Source organism: Podarcis bocagei (assembly GCF_964188305.1).
Source record: "Podarcis bocagei genome assembly, chromosome: 16".
Taxonomy (NCBI): Eukaryota; Metazoa; Chordata; class Lepidosauria; order Squamata; family Lacertidae; genus Podarcis; species Podarcis bocagei.
This window is the reverse complement of record NC_138142.1, coordinates 31,259,554-31,278,856: the sequence shown is the minus strand read 5'-3', so window position 1 is coordinate 31,278,856 and position 19,303 is coordinate 31,259,554. Positions and strand designations below refer to the sequence as shown.

The 19,303-nt window shown below is 46.2% G+C and overlaps 1 protein-coding gene across 6 annotated transcripts in view; it reads right to left on the bottom strand.

Annotated features, from left to right (window-relative positions):
* MARK2 (microtubule affinity regulating kinase 2) overlaps nucleotides 1–19,085 on the bottom strand; it is a 118,085-nt gene extending 99,000 nt beyond the window's left edge. For 4 of the 6 annotated variants that reach the window (XM_081174054.1, XM_081174058.1, XM_081174057.1 and 1 more), the window contains exon 1: nucleotides 18,491–19,083. In XM_081174054.1, the coding sequence (XP_081030180.1) occupies nucleotides 18,491–18,547 (57 nt within the window). In that variant the 5' untranslated portion in view covers nucleotides 18,548–19,083. Of the gene's footprint in view, nucleotides 1–18,490 lie in introns of all 6 variants that reach the window. The other 2 variants (XM_081174061.1, XM_081174060.1) reach the window with 2 other exon arrangements.
* Nucleotides 19,086–19,303: the final 218 nt, after the last annotated feature.

Below are 19,303 nucleotides of genomic sequence, written 5' to 3'. Positions count from 1 at the left end.
GAGCTGCTTTACACTGTCAGAGGCTTAGCCTATCTAAGCTCAGTATTGTCTACATCAGGGGTGAGCAACTTTTTTCAGCCGTGGGCCAGTCCACCTGGGCCAGTCCACCGTCCCTCAGACCATGTGGTGGGCTGGACTACCTTTGGGGGGGGGGGAATGAACGAATTCCTATGCCCCACAAATAACCCAGAGATGCATTTTAAATAGAAGCACACATTCTACTCATGTAAAAACACGCTGATTCCCGGACTGTCCGCGGGCCGGAATGAGAAGGCGATTCGGCCACATCCGGCCCCTGGGCCTTACGTTGCCTACCCCTGGTCTACACTGACTAGTGGTGGTTCGCTAGGAATTCACGCAGGGACTTCTCCTAGTCTCACATGGAGATGCCATCAGGCATTAATCGGGGGCTTTGTGCATGGAAAAAGGATGCTCTACCAGTCAGCTGCAGCCCTTCCTTAAAGGGAAGTTGGAACCAGAAAAAAATTGCCAAGCTAACTGGATGAAGCTCAGGTGCTTGGTTCCCCCCCCCCCAACCCTTTGCTGCTATTTGTGGAGGCAAGATTTCTACTTTAAAAAAAAATTACATTGCCAGTAGCAGATAGTGATAGGTAGCCCTTCCAAACTTGCCATGTAACACACCATAAATTATCTCTAGAGCCAACAGGCACCTCCAGATTGATGCAGAAGTACTTTTCAAAGCAAGAGAGCTGCCCCTGGTTTGCACAGCCCTTCAGAATATTGCTAGCAAGCTAGCAGAATGCATGTGGTAGTTCTGGGGGTTGAAAGCAGGAGTTGGAGGAGGCTGAAGGCACAGAAGCTGTACTGGCTCCATTCCCCAAACCAGCTGACCTTCCTTCTTCCAGGTTCCCAAGTCTTAGGGTAGGAACAAAAGCATTAACACAGGCAGAAAGCATAGCTAGAAGTGAGAGGCAAAACTGGAGGAAGAGAAGGGGCTAAAGGCAGGCAAGATCCAGAGGCCAGATGTGAAGCAGATTCTGTTCGACTTCCAAGGTACGACTGTATAAGAATAGCATACTAATTAATTTACAAGTTCTGAGTGCTGACAAAATATCTTTTTCAATGCCTGGGTGTCTCAAATGGGTGGGGGCAGCTGGCTCAGGAAGCCACATAACCTCACTTTGGGTTGACATGAAGAGTATCCTTGTAGCAATAAAGGAAACTGTATGTTGAAAGGGGATGTTGCTTAGCTTTTGCTAAAGCTCTTGTACCAATGCTATATTTGGATTTCTTCACACCTCTAGGATCTCTCAAATCTGAAGCTGTTTTTTTGTACCAAGTTGGCATTTCTCTTAAACATTTATATACAACCATAGAGACAAATGGGGCCTTGTAGGCCATTAAATCTAACATGCTTTCACGCAGGAAATCCAGGAGACAACAAAAGGTCATTCATCCTTTAGCTGAGCCCACCCACCCCTGTAGGGAATCATTGTCAAACTGCTTTTACCATGAATAATGTTCTCTTAATGTTCAATCAAAATATACCCTCCTGCAACTTAAGCCTATTACATCTAGCCCTGTTTTCTGGAGCAGCAAGAACAAATCTTTTGCCCTCTTATACGTGACAGCCCTTCAGCTATTTAAATAATACAATCATTTCCCAACCCACTCAGTTAGACTCTGGGGGGGAATGTATAGATCTTGAAAGATATTAAGATGCCACCCTATATAATCCATAAACCCTACCAGATAAGGGTATTTCAGTGACCCTGTAGGTCATTTTACCACCAGTGGTCACCAGTCTATGCCTGCTTAAAAGTCAAGTCTTTGCCACTTGTCAAAAGGAAGCAGTGAAGAAGCTTAGCATGCTTCTCCAGCCTGACTAGTGAACAAAGGTGAGCATGTACATATAGTGAACCAACCACTTTTGCTTCTGGCTCTACCTCACCACTGTCATATGGTGCCCCCAGGTTGTCCAGAAGGGAATGCAGCCTTTAGACTGGAAAAAGGTTCTCCATCCTAAACCACCTAAACAATGGGAAATTACTTCCTGTAGTGCAGTGTTTCCCAACCTTTTTTGGGCAAAGGCACACTTGTTTGATGAAAAAAATCTCGAGGCACACCACCATTACAGCCCCGTGACGTCAGCGCGCAGCGTCACGCTGGGAGGGACGCACGAAAGTGTAAGTTTCAATTTTTTCCCCTCCCCCTTGCCGGGGAACCTCCAAGCTTTGGGGGTGGGGGGGAGGAGGCAGCAAAGCGAGGCAGGAAGGAGAGCGCGGCTTGGCTGGGTGAGCTTTGGCAGGGGCAGGGAATGAGAGCCGCGAGGCGGGCGCTGCGGACGGAGGCGCTGCCCGCCGAGCTCGCAAGCAGCCAGGCAGGCAGACGGCGAGAGCCCCGCGCTGGGCGGCCTCTCCTCGCCGCCGCCGCCCCGCCTCTCGCCGCCCGACTCGCCCGCCTCCCTCCAGGCAACATCTCGTGGCACACCAGGCAACATCTCGCGGCACACTAGTGTGCCGCGGAACAGTGGTTGGGAAACACTGCTGTAGTGAATAGTACAGGAATAGTCAGCTTTAGTCTCATCTTACATAGAGATAGTACAGCTTGGCTTATGTAAGAGGCAGAAAGGCACTGTGGGCACATTTCATGTCAGAAGATGTGCAGGTGAAAGAATCCCTGCTTGGCATCTGCTGTGATGTTGGTTTATGAATTGATGTCACTTCACAAGAAAGATTGTGTGAGTGAAACACACTCTGCTGGTCTGTTTATAAGGGCTGCTCTTCTGTCAGTATCTCAACATTTATAGTCAGGCCAGGAAGAGCCAACCAGATACAGACAGAGCCATGAAGAACTCCTAACACTATTCATTCATTTAATTTATACCCCATCCTTCCTCCCCAAAGTAGTCCGGGATGGCATCTTCTCCCATCCCCTTTGAAGCCTCAAGAGGCTCACCAGCATACAGACTCAGTTTAAGTTGCTGCTGATCCTGGCACAACTTTTGCTTGCCCTCTGTTCACTGTACAGGATTCTACAGTCATCTCAGTTTGGGCAGATTCTATGGCTAAGTGGTAGAGTATCTGCTTTGCATTCAGAAGGCTCCAAGTTCAATCCCCAAAATCTTCAGCTAAATGAGTCAGGTAGCAGGTGTTGAGAAAGAACTGTCTCTGCCTGAGACGTTAGAGGGTTACAACCAGTCAGTATGGACCAGGGACAGCCAACCTAGTGCCCCTTCCAGATGTTACTGGACTGCCAACTCCCACCAGCCCCAGTCACTATGGCCAATGGGTATGGGCTGATAAGATAGTCCAGCAATGTCTGGAGAGCACCGTCAGCGATCCTTGTGGCTAATCTCTGGCATGCCAGTTGTTGCTGATCTACAGACAATCGTCAGCCTGGTCTATGGTAGCTTCCTGTCTCCTATGCATTCTCAAAAAGGCATCTCTTTCCCACAGCTACTGAAGACACTACTGGAAAGATGTGGTTCACCAGTCTAAAATAAATTTCTGTAAACATGCCAGTTCCAGCGAAAAGCCCTTCAAGTCTTACTACAACAACAACATTAACATTCAGTTATCCAAGGACTGCAAGATGACCAGAAAGAAAAATCGGAAAGAGAAAGCGAGTCATCTCACTCTAAGTTTGCCAAGCAGAGGTTAAGTGCGAGAAAACGGGGGGGGGGGGAGGTGCAACATGAATTGCTGCTCCCCACTTAAATGCTTAAAATTTTTGCAGCTTTAAACAAGTTGAGTACTGTAATGCCACTGATGAGTAAACTGTCCACCCAGAGCCAGAGGAGGTGAACCATTGGATCTGGGAAGGGAATTTGCTGACAGAGGTGTTCAAGACCCAGGCGGCTGTTCTTCTAAGTACGTATCAGCAGGCATTTGACATGCTTTTATAGCCTCCACCATCAAACCAAGACACACGTACCCCAAGCAGACCCTCTGCTAACCCCTTTCCACCTTAGACAGACACATCCCCTCAACAGAACTACAGTGGTACCTCGGGTTAAGAACTTAATTCGTTCTGGAGGTCCGTTCTTAACCTGAAACTGTTCTTCACCTGAGGTACCACCTTAGCTAATGGGGCCTCCCACTGCCGCCGCCGCACCACCGCCGCGCAATTTCTGTTCTCATCCTGAAGCAAAGTTCTTAACCCGAGGTACTATTTCTGGGTTAGTGGAGTCTGTAACCTGAAGCGTCTGTAACCTGAAGCGTCTGTAATAGAACATGCAGAGAGAAGGAGTCTGTTCAACTCAAGGAATAGCTTAGTAAAATGAGCCGAAAGGCTCAACCAATGAGTGTGACCACATCCTATACATACAGCACTGGGGGAGTGCATGGGGTGAACTGTGACAGCTCTTCAGATGTTCAAAGACCTTTTTGTGTCTCCCTTTTATCTCCTCTCCAGGTTAAAAAAATCCCAGCTCCCCACTCCCCACTACTGTTCCTCACAGGATGTTTCCAGGTGCTTCACCATCCTAGCTGCCCTCCTCTGGCTCCTGCTTGTGCAATCTCTCCTTTGACACTAGCAAACATTTAGAATTACATTCTGAAGAGAGCTGGTGTGGCATAGTGGCTTAGAGAACTAGCTGTAAACAGAGAAGGTCATCAACTCAAATGTCATCTCTGCCAAGGACTTACCATGTGGTCTTAGGCAAGCCACCCCTCACCTGCCCTGAAACTGCAGCATGGGGAATAATACTAACCTATCTTAAATAATTACGATAAGGAATAAACAAAACAGCACATAAAGTGCTTTTGAACACTTAATAAGTTATACACATGCTCAGTATTACCTTGCATATAATCCTGACATGAGAAGCAAAAGGGTTAGCTGTTTTAGGCGGGGGGGGGGGTGTCACAAAAATGTGGCAAGCTGGAAAACTGCAAAACTTACCACATTTTTGTGATTTCTTTAGTTGGCCCTAATAAAGGTGCTGCCCAACAGTGGACTATGGAATCCTGACACGGAAGCTGACTTTAGGATTAAAGTGAATTATTCCTCAATACAGGTATATATTTGTAGAAGAAATGAATTAGAACCAAAAAAATCATCAAACCAATGTAAAAAGTAAGGGTAAAGGTACCCCTGACCGTTAGGTCCAGTCGCAGACAACACTGGGGTTGCGCGCTCATCTCGCTCTATAGGCCGAGGGAGCCAGCGATTGTCCGCAGACAGCTTCTGGGTCATGTGGCCCACATGACTAAGCTGCTTCTGGCAAACCAGAGATGTGCACGGAAATGCCATTTACCTTCCCGCTGGAGTGGTACCTATTTATCTACTTGCACCTGACATGCTTTTGAACTGCTTGGTGGGCAGGAGCTGGGACTGAACAACAGGCGCTCACCCCGTTGCGGGGATTCAAACTGCCAACCTTCCAATCAGCAAGCCCTAGGCTCTGTGGTTTAGACCACAGCACCACCCGCATCCCTTTCCAAACCAATGTAACAGACGGTAATTACTTTTACATAAAATACAACAAACCAATTGTCTGACAGATACAGTATGATCGCAACTTACATGCGTTTAACTTGTACAATTTCAACCATGTGCATTTGAAGGCCAGCTGGTTGAAACTGCACAAATTAAATGCACGCAAGGTAGAGACATTAAAAGCTCTTTTTGCATCAGGTTTTCCTTGCACAGATAGAGCTTTTAAGCTCTCTGGCTTACTTACTGGGCAAGGCCTGCTCAGTGCATGTGCTCCAGAAATATAAGGATGCATACACAGGGGTGGTTCGAGTATATGCACCAGAATGTAACACCCACACAAGATGTGATCATACCGTATTGTAAATGTTCAACCCTCTCTGTCTATAGATGAGGGCACTGGGGCTCAATGTAAATTGAATAAGAGATTTAAAAAACAAACTGCACAAGCCACTGTTCCAATCTGGAATAAGATTCTTTACTACAAGAATGCTGAATCAAATTGATGACCAACAATCACAACAACTGAACCAAAGAGCAGATTACTATCTCAACTCCCCATTTGAAACAACACCTGACCTACCTTACAAGGCTGTGGCTGAGTGGCCACAATTTTAAATATCCCACAGTGCACCAGAGCACCCAAAGTTGTATTGCTCTGGGGAACTGAAGGAAATTGGTGGCTGCTCAGTTCCAAAACAGGTGTCAGCACCTGTGAGCCCTAGGAACTGCCCAAGGCCAATACCAGCACTATTCAAAAAGATGCCATATAAATGATAATTATTATTCACTACAACCCAACCCAATGGCAATTCAACAAACACCATTCGCCATTTTCCTTTCTTATTCTCAGTCTGAGAGAACACCTGGTGACTTAAACGTACAGTAAATCAAAACTGAGGAGTAACAGCCCTCAAACCATTCACCTTACTGTCCACAGGTCAAAGTGGACCACTAGAGGTGGGGAAACCTGCTGGATCCAATTTCCAATTCCTTGTTTAACTTAAATGAAAGTTGCTCTTGTTTTTCAAATACATAAGAAACTGCCTTGTGCTAAAGCTAGACCATTAGTCTACCCAGTTCAGTACTGTCTACACTGACTGGCAGCAACTCTCCAAGGTTTCAGGCAGGAATTAATTCCCAGCCTTACTTGGAGATGCCAGGGAATGAATAATTCTACTACACATATATATATTTTTAAATTGTTTTAAATTGGAGGCTGCCATGTAGGATCAACATGGGTTAAAAAACAAACAGTAATAATTTCTACAATCTTCTTGTGCAGCGGCAAGCCTAATTATACCAGGTTGACTGCAATTTTGGCTACTGCATGAACACATAGACACTATGGCACAGGCCCCATCTCCAGCCACCTTACTTCTTAGGTGCGGCAGTTAGTAGTATTAAAGCAGAACCTATAACCTGGAGGCTTATCTCCAGGCAGTAACTAATTTCCACATTGCAAAGAAAATGAGCTTTAATATTCAGAAAATTGAAGTAGTCTTAAGACAGCAACAGAGCCTGCTGCAATCCATTGTACCTGAAGGCACGTGAATCCAAACACATGCCCTGGAAAAAAGTCAGCAGCTAGGGAAAACGAGTTTGCTGAACTGAAACTGTAACAGAACATTGTGTGCTCTGAGTAAACCTTATGACGGATAATGTACAGAGGAGATTTCAGGATGGAAAGCCAGAGAAAGAGAGAGAGAACATTCAAGTCTCCCATTCAGGTAGTTTTAATTAAAAGTAGATTTATGCACAGAGGGAACTTTGACGCCGCTCTGCTCTCCTAACCCAGGTCCAGGATTGCTTAATGAGCATTTTTTTCCTCTGTGCATTTTGCACATTTGATTTTTTTTTTTAAGGCACCATCGGAAGGGTAGCATTCATTCTTTTAATACATCTCTATCTACAAGTATAACACTGATCATTCCAGGTCACAGGGAACACCCCCCCAAAAAAAATCCACATTTCCTGCAAACTGCCTCCTGATTTGCAATGCTAGCTACAGAGCTTCTAATGGCCCATATAAGCATAGCCACACTGCTCTGCCTGTGTGGTGAAGGTGGGGGGAGCAAAGTACTCACCAGCTTACTACATTACTGGGGCCAAAAGTTGGGGTGTTTCTCCACACACTTAGAAATGTCAAGTGGGATGTTCTTTTAAAAATAGCCAAGTAATCGTGTCTCCTTCACCTCCTGAGAGCACCAGCTGGGAAGCCAATCAGACCAGAAGTTAGGAACATAATGAATCAGACCACTGCTCCTTCCAGCTTAGTATGGTCTGCACTTGCTGACAGCCGCTCTTTTGGATTTCAGGCAGTGATCTGTCTCTCACCAGTGAGATGCGAGGAATGAACCTGGGACCTTCTGCATGGAATGCAGCTGCTCTACCACGGGGCTACAGTCCTTTCTCTTGACTGAACTGCTGAACCTTACTTCAATACTAGAGATGGGACAGTGTTGGGGACAGCAGGCTAGCTAACAGAATGTGGGGCAAGCCAGATGGCATGCACAGCTCTGCCCACTAACATCTGAGTAACAACCTCAGCATCTTCCAAGCCTGAGGCAGCTGCCTCACTCTGCCAGTGGTATGGCTGGCACGGTGGAATGGTATCAGACCCCTTCCTTGCAAGTGTTTATACTCTCCTCCCCCAAATTAAATTACCTGAACACCTCTGCTGATAGAAACACTGGTCAGCGGACTACTGAGAGACCCAGTTGTACTTCTTTCCAAAACACACTGAGTAGCTCCAATACTACTGCAGACTACATGGCTTCAAGACACACAGCTCAACCAAAGCTGAAAAACTGGTCCCAAGTGCCACGTTAGCTATGGCAGACATTTAGACATTGTCCAGGAAATGCACAGATCATGGAGAAGCTGCTATTTTGGAATTTGCCAGAAGGCCCAGGCAGCTATAGTACAAGAGTCAGCATTAAAGATGACAGAGAGAGATTCACCAAAAGATCCATGTAGTTCAGCATCCTGATTCCTACAGTGGCTGACCAGGTGCTTCCAGAAAGTTTTGTTTGAGATGTTTATTATACCTGTGTGAAGTTAAAAAACTTGCTTAATGTTTAGTTGCACTTGGCATCTGTTGCACTGTTACGAATGAACTTACGAAACAGAAAATTACACATAGAAAAATTACACACTGAAAAAAATATATCTGGAAATGCTTCCACCCCGTATCACTGCCAATGACCCTTGAATCTGTGGCTGAGGTGAGATTTGAACCTCATTTGTGACTTAAGCTCCTATGCCACACCAACAAAGCACATTTGGTTTGTAACCCTACATTTTTTTAAAAAAAGTTACACCAGCAGGGGCAGATGCTAGGAATTTACAGCAACAAATATATCTGATAAAAATGCAGCAAACTATTACACACCACAGATGCAAGAGAGGAGATTCCTCCACCCGCGAATGAGATTTTAAGACTATGTGCGCTCTAGTCTAAGCAACTAAATTTGCAAAGCTGCATAGCATGTGCCTTGGATACTGGGTAATAAAGGATAACAAAATGTACTGTTACAGCCCAAGCTTTCCACTGGGTATTAACTACAGTCTCTACTTGTTACAGAAAGTTCACCATCTATCAAGTGTAGCTTGCAAGACTGGCATACAGTATGTGTGTTTTTTTTAAATCTCAATCTGTCCTGGAGCACCACAGAAAAAGAAAGAGAACACCAATCATTATCAGAACTGGCTTGACCAGTTTGGCAAGCGAGAAAACTTTGCCCTCCTCCTAGTTCTCCACCCTCCCAATGGAAAGCAAAAGGTGGGTTAAGAACCCTCTTCTTACTCAGGCTGAATAAATGTGCTGCCAGGACACACATGATATCCAGTCACTGCATCTCACCCACCGCACTTGCACAAGGGTCCTCAAGAAGCAGGAATAAAAAGAAAGAGGTGGGAGGAAGGGACACAAAAACAGCTGGCTGCAAAGTGATGCGTAAGTCACCCCTATTGGTATTGGCCTCCACAGATTTCCAATATGAATTGTTGGAGCAATGGGGGGGTGGAGACAGAAATAACAAACAGAAGGACAGAGAGATCCAACCACGAATGCCGAAACTCAAAAGCTGAGATGCTTCAAGAGAAATATCCTGCTGTGGTTATGTATATGGGAGCCTGTGCTCCTAGACAGCAAGTGCAAACTGTCTCCATGTAAATCCTCACTTTGCTGCCACTGAGTTCATGACCCCTTTCTCCCTTTTTGGCCTTGTCAGTCATTCAGACATTCAGTTTCTAGGCTGGGAACTTGGATTAGGCCTCTTCAACCAGCACAACCCTTAGCTAGGAAGCCTGGATCCAAACAAAAGCATTCCCTTTTCAACTGTTTTCTACATTCGCTTTGACCCCCATCAAAAAAGATGGGAGCCAAGAATGGTGGGGGTTCACTTCTTCAGCAACAAAGGGCTGTGTCACCCCACACACATTGCCTCTTTCGTAAGTTATACCTTCCCCGTGTCCCTTGGAAACAGCCCTCATGCCACATTGACAAGCTCTCACCAAGGAAGGGATGGGGCCCAGACCAGCAGCACAGGGGGACCGATGGAACAACTGTGAGGGTCCAGCTGGAAAGGGGAGCAGAAGCTCTCCAGCCATGCTGCTAGGTTTCACCAGCCAGGAGATGGAGCCAGCAACACAAGATAGCACACAGACCTGTTTATTGAAATGTTTCGGACACATCAAAAGAAACAGGATAATTGAGTGGACCAGCTCTCCCCTGGGGACAGGATTTCCAATAAAAAGGGAGTTTTGTATGATTAGATTATATAATAACAGGGTTTAAGTTGTGTATATACAAGCATTCAATCAAGGCAAGGCCAAGGGGGTGGGGTGGGGGAAATCTCCCCTCACTTTACTTTTAAAGGGGATACTTGAATACTTAAGATTTACCAAAGAAAGATCTGCAAAAAGCAACAGAAATGTATTATAATGTTAAAACCAGGGTGGAAAGGGGACAGGGAGAAAAGAGCCGCACACTTCTGAGGAAACAAAAAAAATCAAAATTTCAGTTACTCAGTTAAGAAGGTGCAGCTGCCACAGGTAACCTGAGTCATATGGGCTCTCCCCCCTCCGCTTTCAACTAGTTTAAGCTGAAACTGCAGAGGAAAGAATAGGGTGAAGGGAGGAGGGGAGAGAACTACTTTGATTCAGTCATGCTTAAATGTTGACTGAATTTGGTTATTTTGCTAAATAGATGTTCTTGCTTTATAAACCAAGGTGGAGGATGTGCCTTCCTTTCTCTGGACCCACATTTGTTTAAAAAACCCCCACTGATGAGACCAAAGCTAGAAGGGCTCAAAAGAAAAGGTACCAGGCACCAGATTCAAACCTTCTTTTTCTTTTCTTTCTTTTTCCCCCTTCCTCTGACACCCCTAAGATAAAGGATGCTGGAGATATATTTAGTCCACTGTTATACTTGTCTCATTTCCATGCTAGCTGTCCTTTTCAGGCCCTGTTGCTAAGACACATGCATGCGCTTGCAGAGAAAGCAAGAAAGAGGAGAGCCCCAAAGACTCAAGTTAGAGGCTTCCCACCCCCTCCCCTCTGTAACACATAGGGAGGGCGACCACTCTCCCCTGGGAAAATAAGGAAAAGCACAATCAAGTGGAAGGCAGCTGTGGGAGCCAAAACTGAGGAGGCGGCACAACTGCTGACCCGCAGGGCCTGAGGAGACTCACCGGAGGAGGAGGAGAGGACAGCAAAGCCAGTGGGTGAAGGCTCATTGAGAAGGAATTCAAGGCCTGCCAGGCCTCTCTCCTGCAGTTGGTGTTTTCAAGTAACCACCCCTACCTACCCTTGCTACCTTTCCCCTGTAATCTGTTAAGCACGTCACAAGGTGCGCTCACAGTCTTTGCAGAACCGGAACAGTTGCTGCACCCTGTCTTGCCCCACCCTGCAACTACCTTCTGGAAAAGCACAACTCCCCCCCTTTTCAAAACACACACACAACAGTGGAGAGTAAGTAACGCTCAATACACCAATGAGTTGCCCTCATTGCTATTTAACCTGCTTGGATTAGAGAGTTGCAAGAATCTTCCCAAGGATGAACCAAAACGGATTTTAATTCTATTAATCAATTGTTGTTATCAATGCATTATGCATACGCTACCTTTCTAAGTAACTTTCCAAGACAGAATACAAATCAAAACCATACTAATAAAATCAACATTTTAACAAGGGCCATGTAAAACTGCATGATGAAGAAGCCAGAAGAAATCATGAATTATTATAATTACTGAAAGGCCTAACCTTTGGCCCTCCAGACATAGCTGGATTGAAGTTCCCATTATCCATGGCCATTAGCTGTGCTGGCGAAGGCTAACAGGGCCTGGAGCCACTCCCAACAGATAACTGACTCTAAGGACATCTCTCAAAAGGTGTGGCTATGCTTTTGTTTTTAAAGATTTATTGTTTTACTGAACTGTATTGCAGCTTTGTTTAATATTGCATTGAATTCTTATTTACACTACACTTGATCTTAGCCAAAAGGCCAAGAAGCGATAATTCTTATTTATTATTACTTATTCGCTTCATACCTTACCCCTCCCCCCAAAGAGCCCATATTGTAGATGCATTGTACTTTCTTGGTTTCACTGCTACATATACTGTATTTATTATTATGTATTACAGTCATACCTCGGGTTAAAGTTGCTTCAGGTTGAGCGTTTTTGGGTTGCTCCGCGGCAACCCAGAAATTACGGAACACGTTACTTGCAGGTTTCGCCGCTCGCGTGTGCACTCAAAATGACTTCACACACATGCGCATAAGTGGCATATTGCGACCCGCGCATGCGCAGGTTGAGTTCGCTTCAGGATGCGAACAGGGCTCTGGAACGGATCCCATTCGCATCCAGAGGTACCACTGTACTTACAGGCTGCCTTAAGAGGCACATAAGTATGGTAAACAAACAAACAACATCCAGAGCACTGGATGAGAGGGCGGGCATGTCACAGGTTTCCCCAATGTATAGCACTGTGATGAGGAACGTGCAGTTCAACCAAAGGCTTTGTGGAGGGTGATTCTGAGAAGGGATCTGAAATGATGGAAACAGAAAATATGAGGAAGAGAGGTAGCACCACACAGGTGATCCAGCAGAGTACATAAGTTATTATGAACAGCAGATGCCAACTCTGTCCCCATGTCTACCCTGGCAACACTATCACAGGACCTAATAATGTCATCCACGACATCAAGTGTTCATTCACCTGCTCATATTCCAATGTGATATATGGCATCATTTGTCAGGAATGCCCTTCTACATTCTATGTAGGACAAACAGACCAGTCTCTATCCAAAAGAATAATGGACACAAACCTGACATCAGAAAGGTCTATATTAAAAAGCTAGCAGGGGGAACACTTCACCGACCCAAAATATTCTCTTGTAGATGACCTTAAAGTAGCCATTCTGGAACATCACAAGTGAAATAGCAACACAGAAGTGCTGGATTTCAATACAGCAAGAATTTTAATACCATCACCTGTGAATTAGCTCAAGACAAAGGATTTCAATGCAGTGTGTGTGTGTGTGTGTGTGTTAATTGGCATATCAATGCCAGGATGTCTTTATTATCAATAACTGTTTTGTGAATTACCATAGTTAATTATGTAATTATCACTCTCTGCATTTTATTTCCCTCTGACCTCACTGTTTACAGCCAGCCACCAAACCATGTGAATAAACTGTATACACCTGTGTAACTCAGGATAACAATTCATGTATCATCAGATGTGTCCAAAAAAGCTTATGCTGCAATAAATGTGCTAAGTCTTTAAGTTGCCACAAGACTCTTTGTTATTTTTGCTGCACCAGACTAACATGGCCCCACCTCTGGGAAGATCAGGAAGTGTCACCTTAGGAAGTTACTTTCTAAGGAGAAGGGAGAAATTTACTAGGGTAGGAGTTTCAAAGGAAGAGCACCCAGTGTGCTAGCAAAGGAAACAGCATCTCTTAGACATTGGATGTTGCCTTGCACAGACTTCATCTAGCTCACTGTCTACTCTGATGGTGGCTTTCCAGGGTTTCTAGCAGGGGACATTTCCAGCCCTATGCAAAGGTGCCAGGGATCAAACCTGGAAACTTCTGCATGCAAAGCAGCAATACCATTGAACAATGGCCCTTCCCCAAAGAGGCAGCAGCAGTTATTTCCCAACCTTCTCATAAGGCCAAAAATATGTCAGAAAACAGAAAGAGCAAGCAACAGCATCACATAATAGGGCAGGGGATTCACGGTGTCTCTAAATGGAAAGATGCAGAATAAGGAAGGGGCTCAGGATTACCCATCACCCTGGCAAACACGGGACAGTGTGATGCATTATTATTGCTACTAATACCACCATTAATAAGGAATGCAGGTGGCGCTGTGGGTTAAACCACAGAGCCTAGGACTTGCCGGTCAGAAGGTCGGCAGTTTGAATCCCCGCGACGGGGTGAGCTCCCGTTGCTCGGTCCCAGTTCCTGCCAACCTAACAGTTCGAAAGCACGTCAAAGGGCAAGTAGATAAATAGGTACCGCTCCGGCGGGAAGGTAAACGGCGTTTCCATGTGCTGCTCTGGTTCACCAGAAGCGGCTTAGTCATGCTGGCCACATGACCTGGAAGCTGTACGCCGACTCCCTCGGCCAATAAAGCGAGATGAGCGCCGCAACCCCAGAGTCTGCCACAACTGGACCTAATGGTCAGGGGTCCCTTTACCTTTGCCTCCATTAATTATCCACCCTTCACCCTAAAGTCATAGTGTTCAACTTCCAAAGTGAGGTGCAGCCACTGCAAGCTGAAATGGAGAAGTTTATAAATTGCTGGAAATGAGTCAGTACACACACTGCACAACCCCAAACAGCAAACTCTCATTGGAATATAGGAATCTGCCTTTGCAAAGTCAGACCATTGGGTCCATCAGGCTCAGTACTGTCTACAATGGCAGGCAGCAACTCTCCAGGGTTTCCAACATGAGGTTTTCTCATTCTGGAGATGATGGGGATTGAACCAGAAGCCTTCTGCATGCAAAGCATGTGCTCTAAAGCCCTTTTCCCATTCCACTACCCTCCACAACTCAATACTGTAATTTGGAGTACAATCCATCAGGATATTATCATAGACTCAAATAATTGTAAAGATGGAAAGTACACCCAAGAGTCATCTAGCCCAACCCCTGCAATTAAGGAATCACAGCTAAAGACAAGGTGGCACTGTTAAAAAAAAAAATGAACTGTGCTCTTGTACTTGCATTCTCATTCACTTTAATGAGGAATGTGCAGGAGAAATTATCAGTGGATTGTGCCACCTAAATCTATCTCTGTCTGCCACTGAGTCACCCCATTAATGGCACCCACAAGCTACTGCTCAACCATGCCTCCTCATATGGCTGAACTACCAAGGGCAAGCCCACATCCGCACTAGACAATTAAAGTGGTAAAATAGTACTTTAAGAGCCATGGCTTCCCGCAAATGATCATGGGAACTGCAGATTGTTAAAGGTACTGACAGGTGTTAGGACACCCCTATTCCCCTCACAGAGCTACAATTCCACTGGGAAGAGGGTTTGGTTGTTAAACCACTTTAGTAATTGTGGCTCTGAGAGGGGAATAGAGGACTCCTAACAACTCTCAGCATACCTAACAAACTATACTTCCTGGGAATCCTTGGGAGAAGTCACGATTGTTAATGTGGTTTAAAATGCATGGTGTGGATGTGGCCCAAGATACATGTATTGTATAACTACAGAGGAAATTTTTAACCATCAGCTACAGCTCACCTAATCCTTGATGCATTCCTCCACCCACCTGCCCCAGCCCAACCAAAGAAAGAATTGTCCCACCAACGCAATTAAGAGATTGCGGAAGCTGCAAAGAGCAGCCCACAAGAGCAAAAAGCTGTTGGAAAGAGAAATAGGCACGTAAGAGGGATGAATGAGACAAAAAGGGTGGGAAGCGGGTTTTTATCCTCTTCTCGGCTCTGAGGGAGTGCTGGTTCTGGGGGCAGTCAAGTGATGTAAGGAGGCAGGAGAGAGTACACATGATCACTCCTCATGTACAGTAGCAAAAAATAAGCTATGGCAGGCAAGGAAAGGTTGTTGGAAGATTCAGGACAGATAAAAGAAAGAGGACATACGAAAGAATGTACTTCCTTTGCACAGCACATAATCACACAGAACAGATAAACTATGGAATTTGTACCAAGAGGAGGGTAGTGATGGCCACCACCTTAGAGGGTAAGGCTATGAATGTCTGTGTTCTGTCCTCAGTGTCAGAAGCAGTATGCTTTGGAATACCAGTAGTTGTTGAGAACTACAAGTGGGGGGAGTCGCTGTTGCACTCAGGTCCTGTTTGCGTGCTTCCCTTTAGGGCAGAGCTTTCTAAACTTTTCATGTTGGTGACACACTTTTTAGAAATGCATCATTTTGCGACACAGTAATTTAGTTTTACTAGCAAACTAGAGGTTAAACTAACCCATTTCCAGCCCCAGGAGGAGTGAGGGGAACGTTCCCATGACATACCTACATACTGTAGCCAAAACACTAACATGCCGTGACACATTTTAGAAAGCTCTGCTTTAGGGCATCTGCTTGGTCACTGTGAGAACAGGATGCAGCAGTAGATCATCCTCTGGCCTGACCCAGCAATGCTCCTAGTTTGAAAGAAGGTAGCTTATAAAACTGAAATATTCTATGTGCATTCCACATGTAGCATAACAGCTGAGAAGTCTCATGTCCAAACTGCACCTCACCACAAACTCAGTAGGTGGCCTTGGTGAAACCATACTTCTCTCAGTTTCCACCCTACACTTGAAACATAGGAACAATATTGCTCTACTTTAGATTACAAGGATTACCTGAACAACATGTATGGAGTGCTTTCAGCACTTGAACTGTGTCATTTACAAAATTGGCCACAGATAGATTAGGTAGGCATTCAGAAGTCACCCAAACAAGATGATGCCTCATCACTTGGAATCTCTAAGGGTATGTCAGCTGGGGGGAACGCATGTTAAGGTGTTGCTTCAAACTCTTGGATGAAACCCCTTTTAAGGGCATGAAAATGGTATACCTTCATTGAGGAGATGCCCTTTGTCCACAGCACCTGGGCAATTCATTCATGCTATCACACATACATCATGTTCAGAGATAACCCCCATGGTAGTGCACTCCAGAATGGGGACTGAACCTAAGTGACAGAGTGTTCCTGACATGTACCTCTCAGAACCAGACTTTGCAATCTTATCGGTGGTTTAAGGTATCATTTGGGCAACATCAAACCTCAAACTCAGTTGGGGTAGTTGACCTATCTGCATGTCAGAAAATGTGCTATCCTCTACCTGCTTCACTGACTAGCTTCCTCAATCCAAAATAATAATCCAAAAAAAAGCATGAAGGCAAGTGGTACTTAAGGGGGATGGGGGAATGGGAGAGGAGTGATGTTTCCACGTGGTACTCTTTCAACCTCCTGCAGCCTTCTAGATTGAGTTGGCTCCCCAATGCATCCCACAACAGCACTCCCTGCCACAAAAGAGCAAAAAGGGGAAGACGACTCAATGACTCAATCTCCCAGAATAAAATGCAAGATTACACACACATGCAATTCCTGACAATTCAACCTCATTCTCTTATCCATTGCTCAATTGCCTTCTTCAGTCCAGCAAGCAAACCAATACAGCTCCTCTCAGTACCAGCACTGTTCACTATTAAGTACCATTCCCAAGTGTTCTTTCTGGATAAAAAGAGAAAAGATGCAAGAAAGATATTCTCTAACCATCTTTAGCTGCACCTTCCTGTGATTCATTCGTCCCAGTGGTGGCTGCTTGTTACCCAAACCATTCACCAAAGCAATACCTTTCACAATGTCCCAAACAAGTAACAGGTAGTAGTAACTCCACCCAAATAGCCGCTTCTTCCCCAGCTCCTGGTGTTTTTACCTACCCTCCTGGATGTTACCCTGCATGTTATTCACTTCTACCACCACTCCAATTACCCCACACATCCACCTTTACAAGAGGAAGGTAAGCCTGAAGGTTTCCTTTCCCAGCCTCCTCCTAGCACTCAAGCCTTGTCCAAAGTTTACAGGGCAGAGTTGCCATTCAGTTGCTTTGTTAACCCTGCTCATGAAATCTAGAAAGGTAAGCTTCCCCCTGCATCCCCCACATAAGAGATGAATCAGTGGTGGTGAGAGTTATGCCTGTTGAATTTCTCCACAACAACCTACTGTTGAAAAGCAGCACAGGAGCAGAGTCACTTTAAAAAAAGAAGTAACAATATCCCTTCATGGGAAGCTGCTCCACGAAGAATGCTCCCCTTTAAACATTACAGTACACAGAATGGAAAATCAAGTCAGATGCAGCTCCTCCCCCACCCCCAAATCTTTGGAGCACAGAGGAGGTCAGGGTTGCCCCTTCTTTTCTGTACCGTTTCAATCTTTCCCTGCACCTGCCTATCAAACAGGAAATAAAAACAAGAGAAGCACACTCCCTGGAATGGAACAAACAGCTGAACAACGCTTCACCTGCTATATTTCTGTATGCCTCAAAGTGCTTTTATAGGTTTTTTAAAAGGCACAGGAACACAAGCAGTTAAAAAGGAAAGTGGCAGCCTTAAGCTATTCCCATCACAGTGCTCCAGAGACTTAGACTGAGGAGGGGGAATGGGTGGGAGGTGAAGAACATCTCATCTGGCTAGATTCTCCCTACCACGCAACTCTTAAAGGGACAGCACCTATCCAGCTTCCCATGCAGGATTGCCACCCGTGTGGTGCTATGTTTTTAAAAATATCTGTCTGCTTTCTGACAACAGCCTGGTGGGGGAGGGGGCAATACGTGGGAGGCTTCACATACCCACACAAACAGATGTACCACTACATTTCTGTGACATGGGAAAAGAAGAAGATTCCCTCAGCTAAATTTCCCACATGTGCTGGGCTAACCGAACCAGGATCACTTTTCCTTTTTCCTTTCAAAGAAGAACCTAGACATGCCTCCCCATCCACATTAACCCCAACAGAAGGAATATATGTGGGATCAAGGAACCCCCAGGTTTCCCTGTTGGATCCCACCCCCCTCCCCAAATGCACATCCAGCCCTTTTACCTGCTCCGTGTCTCTCTCATTGAGGGTGGGCAGGGGACTCCGACCACTGTTCGACATGGCTCCCTTGGGCAGGGCCTGAGGGGAGAGTCCCCCCCACTGCTGCTCAGCTGCTTCCCCTTCTCCTTCGCCCTGACCCAGCTGGAAGGGGTCGGGGTCTTCCTCCTCCTCCGGCTCTTCCTCCTCCTCCTCCTCCTCACGGCGAGGGGGGCGGCCAAGCCACCAGCATGGGGGAAATGGGGCTCAATGGGTGGTCGGAATGCACCAGCACCGCCTATACATAGGTGGGTCCCGCGCCCCGCCGGGTTTGAATGAGGGGTGCCCGGCTTGACAGTTCACGCGAGGCCGAGGATGAGGCGCGGGGACAAGGCCGCACCGGTCGAAAAAACCCGAAGAGGGGAAACGCCGGGACCCAAAGCGAGCCTTTGTCTGGTCTGAGGCTTCCGAGCCCCGGCGCGCCTCCAGAACCGGGCCCGGACACCGTTTTCCCGTCACTGCCGGTGCCCGAGCTCCACTCGCCGCCCCTCAGCTTCACACAGCGGAGGCTCCCAACATGGCCGCCTCCGCCGGGCTTCGGGAAGTTCCGCCTGTTTTCCGGAAACACTCGAAAGCGGCCTCGACAACAACGGCGGCTTCGCACGCCTCGCTCTCGTCATCCGCTACCCTCCAGCGGTCTGGCGGAAAGTTCCGAACGCCAAGCCGATTCTACTTCCCACGGTGCACGGAAAAACACGAAGGCGCCGGTGGATAGTTGATTGGTTGGGCAAGGAAAGAAAGGCGGGGCTTCTTTGCGAAAAAGAGAGAGAGGGGGGGAGG